The 4271-nt window shown below is 51.9% G+C and overlaps 1 protein-coding gene across 1 annotated transcript; it reads left to right on the forward strand.

Moving 5' to 3' along the window:
* Positions 1-6: 6 nt before the first annotated feature.
* On the forward strand, positions 7-3115 carry LOC122192775 (zinc finger protein 501-like). The gene is made up of 4 exons (XM_042893433.1): positions 7-1014; positions 1150-1328; positions 1808-1873; positions 1980-3115. Exons 1-4 carry the CDS (start codon positions 887-889, stop codon positions 3113-3115), a joined length of 1509 nt encoding a protein of 502 aa, XP_042749367.1. The 5' UTR covers positions 7-886.
* Positions 3116-4271: the final 1156 nt, after the last annotated feature.

Genomic DNA, 4271 nt, shown 5'->3' on the forward strand with positions numbered 1-4271 from the left:
AGGCATTACTTTTGAAGAACAACGTATGCATGCCAAGACATGAAATGGCCCTGCTCCACACCTCTGCACATAAGGATTCCAGGATGTTATGAAAACCCCCACCTCCTTTTTGACTCTTATTTAAAGCCTCCAAATCGGTATTTTTCATTTCCCACCCCACCAGTCCCCAAATACCCTTTGGGGATCCAACAGGCGAGATCTTCCTCTGGTGGCATTTCTAATGCTACCTGTTGTTCGGTGAGCAGTCAGCTTGATTGCTCGCTTGTTCTGAGGCTTCTGCTACCTCCTGAACCACAGGACGAGGCATTCTTCATTGTGCAGCCCCCTCCGAAGGTTTTTTTCAGGCCTGCAGCTGAAGGTCCCTTTACACACAAGCTGCTGCATTGGCTCAGGCACTGGGCTCCAATCCATTTCCTGCAAAAGCTCTCTGCATTCCCCCTTGCATTTGCATCCCAAGAGACAGAGGATGCCTGAGTGTGTTGGTTGGACAGCAGCAGAGGGCTAAGCACCATCACCTGGCTCACTCACACCTTCTTCCCAAAAAGGAACAGGGGGAGAAAGTAGTGTGATGAAAAAATTTTAGAAAAAGGCAGCCGTGGGAGGTGTTGGGGGGGAGAGGATGCTTGAGGCTTGCTGGGCATTGGTCTGTCAGTGGATGGTGAGCAACAGCATTGCATATATTTATGTATGCATGCTTCTTTTATTTCATTGTATTTTTGCTTCTGTTCTCTTTCCTGTTTAGGTCAGTAGGTATTATTTCAACACACAAGTTCTGTTTTGCTTCCAGTTCTCTTCCTCATCCCGCTGTAGGGGCAGCAATCCAAGGGCGGTGTGGTGCTGAGCTGCTGCTGGGTTCACCTGCCACAGCTGGGAAGGGCTGGGTTGGATGAGGGTTGCTGCATTCCCTCAGAACTGGCCTGCTGTTCCTCTTGTCCCCACAGGCTGCCTGCCTTTCACCTGTGATCATCCTAGCCTGCAGGAGAGCAGCAAATGGCCAGAGCACATCCCTCCCAGGTAGGGGCTTGGGGAAGCAGGCAGCGAGGCGGAGGTGCAAGGGATGTGAGTGCAAGGGGAGAATGAGCTGCCCTTGCCCAGCGTTTGTGAGCTGGGGAGAGAAGCTGCTGAGGCTGGGGCTTCTCTGCTCAACAGGCTGTTTCCCCAGGCCACGGAAGGTTGCAGCAAGGAGCCTCTTTGCTTGCAGGAGCCCGTGACCTTTGCAGAGGTGGCCGTGTATTTCAGCAGGGAGGAGTGGGCGCTGCTGGACCCTGCGCAGCGAGCGCTGTACTGGGATGTGATGCTGGAGACGTATGAGTGCATAGCCTCGCTGGGTGAGGGCTTTGCTGCCATTCCTACTTGTCCAGGCACCTTAGGCTGTACAGATGGGTCTTTGCAAGCAGGACAGTGATTAAATATGTCAAAATTACCTACTGATTAACGCTTCATGCATGAGTTTCAGAAGCCATTTGTATGCTTACCACTCTGACAGAAGACTCAGATGCACTGTTGTCACTCTGGCATCATTCAGGAGGGGGAGGATCAGTGCCCTGCATGCTTCCCTTGCATTGGTGCGTGTCATGTTTGTTAATAAAAGCCCCAGCATAATTTTCAGAGATGGAAGATCCAACTGTATTCCAGAGCAAGGCGGTCCGTGTTGGCCCCGTGTCACTCTGGCCCTAGTTGTGGTTTCATAAGAAGGGACACAGTGGAGTATTTCATAAGCAGCTTTGCCAGAATCAAGAAAATGCTTTCATCTCCACTATTTCTATCAATTAAGCATCTAAACCTGTGGTGATCTCCCTGCTTGAAGGAGGGGAAGATCCCTGGATGCCAGATGCACACAGCCTGAAGGACATGGCAGGAGACGTGTGCCCAGGTGAGGTGGTGGAGGAGGTTGGGGTTGGCAAAAGCCCCTGTGGGATGAGCTGGTGCATGTTTTGGGCACAATAAGCTAGTTCTGAATTTCCTCTGTCATCCAGCAGGTGATGGGATCACAAATTTAAAGGAGAATCTGCAGGAGAGTGGTGTACCTGGAAGTCCGTGGGGTGATCTCTCTCTTGGAAAAGCCAGAAGGGAATCCCAAGGAGGCCTGGAGCAGGGGAAGCGTTTGAAGAAGCCTCTGGGAAAATATCCAGGAAAGAGAGTGAGGGAAAGCCTGGACTGCGGCAAAGGTCAAAAGCAGCCAAAAGAGCTGAGCAGCAAGGAAGTCTTCCAGAAGAATGGGCAGAACCCATGCAATGGGGGTGGGAAAGGCTTTAAGGATCGTTCCTACCTTGCTGTTCATCAGCGCATCCACACGGGAGACAAACCCTTCAAGTGTCACAAGTGCGACAAGAGCTTCAAGAGCAGTTCTCAGCTCGATTACCATGAGCGCACCCACTCAGAAGACAGACCCTACAAGTGCCCTGAGTGTGAGAAGGGCTTCAGAAGCAGTTCCAACCTCCTGATCCATGAGCGCATCCACACCGGAGAGAGGCCGTTCAAATGCTCTGAGTGCTCAAAGGGCTTCAAAAGAAGATCCCACCTTGTGATCCATCAACGCGTTCACACAGGAGAGAGACCCTACAAGTGCACAGAGTGTGGCAAGGGCTACAAAACCAGTTCTCACCTCATGACCCATCAGCGCATCCATACGGGAGACAGACCCTACAAATGCTCCATTTGTGGAAAGGGCTACAAAAGCAGTTTTGAGTTCAAATGTCACCAGCGTATCCACACAGGAGAAAGACCTTACAAGTGTTCTGAGTGTGCAAAAGACTATAAAACTAGTTACCAACTCATGATCCACCAGCGTATCCACACTGGAGAAAGACCTTACAAATGCCCTGAGTGTGCAAAGGGCTTCAAAAGCAAGTCTCAACTCATGGTCCACCAACGCATCCACACAGGAGAAAAACGCTACAAGTGCCCCGAGTGTGCAAAAGCCTTCAGAAGCAGTTCCCAAGTCGTGATTCACCAGCGTACCCACAGAGCACAGAAAGCCTACAAATGCTGTGAGTGTGAGGAGAGCTTCAGGAGCAATTCTGACCTCAGCTCCCACCAGCACATCCCCACAGGAGGCAAACACTGCAAGTGTCCTGAGTGTGAGAAAGACGCCACTTGTCAAAGATTGGCCTAAACTCAACAGTCTCCAGAGGCCTCTTCCAATGCTTGCTTTTCCGTTCTTCTCTGATACCCAACAGTGTGTATGAGAGATTTCCTGTGATATGCCCACACTCAGTGGTCCTTCAGTCGATAAGGAAAAGAAGACTTTCTTTTGATAGTGAACGCATTCACTGTGGAGTTCTGAGGAGAGGCCCAGGCAGGGATTACAGAAACCAGAGATGCCTCAGTGCACAGCAATGGCCAATTTCCCTGCCTCCTATGTCCTGCCCTGGCAGTGGATCATAAGGGTCCTCTGGAGCACCGTGGTCTGCTCTGAACAGGGGCAGCTTGACAGTGAGATCAGGTACTTTCCCCTCACCCAGTACCGATGCCCACTTGTGGTGATGATTTTCCCCTTAAAACGAATGGGAATTTCCCTCTGTGCCCTTTCAGCTTCTTGTCCTCACTTTTGTCTTTTTCTCCCCTCCCTGCACCCAGGCCAAAAGGCCACACCTCCTCTGAGCAAGCGCACTCGTTCTTGGTCTGGCTGGGACGGAGCTAACGTTCTTCATGGCAGCCCATTTCATGGCAGCTCAGACAATGAGCTTGCACCTATTTTGTGCGCTCTGAGCTGAGGCGAGAAGAATCCCACCTGCTGTGGATCTGTGAGGTGCACGGCTGAATCCCCCTCCATCCTCAGTGTTTTTTTGAGTTTTTTTGAGTGTTTGTTTTTGCACACTCAGGCTACTTATGAGAGCTGAGATGCCTGCACTGAGTGCTCTGATTCCCTGCCCTGCATGAGGGAAGTGATCCCAGCCTGTCGCTGCCCCAGAGTCTTGTCTGACAGTGAGAGAGGGATGGAGAGTTACTGGAGGGACGTGGTCCCCTCCCATAGACAAAGCAGCACACCACAGCAGGGCAATTCCTACTCTAGGAGCCAGTGCGTGAGGGGCAGTCAGTGATTCCTTCAGCACGCCTTAATGCGTGTGTTCCCCAGGAGAGGCCCTGCTGTCTTTTGGGAGCTGCGAGCCCTGGAGCCCCAGGAACATCTGCAGGGAGTCTGGTGGGTGGCAGAGCAAGTGAATCCTCAGACTGTGCCTCTGAGCTGAGCTGAGCCAGGCTCCAGGGATGCAGGGAGGTGCTGGTAAGTGGGCAGTGCTCCAGAGAGACAGCTCTACCCAGGAGCAGAT

This window comes from Lagopus leucura, unplaced genomic scaffold (assembly GCF_019238085.1).
Source record: "Lagopus leucura isolate 7727_CA_CO unplaced genomic scaffold, USGS_WTPT01 32748-0_obj-0_obj, whole genome shotgun sequence".
NCBI lineage: Eukaryota > Metazoa > Chordata > Aves > Galliformes > Phasianidae > Lagopus > Lagopus leucura.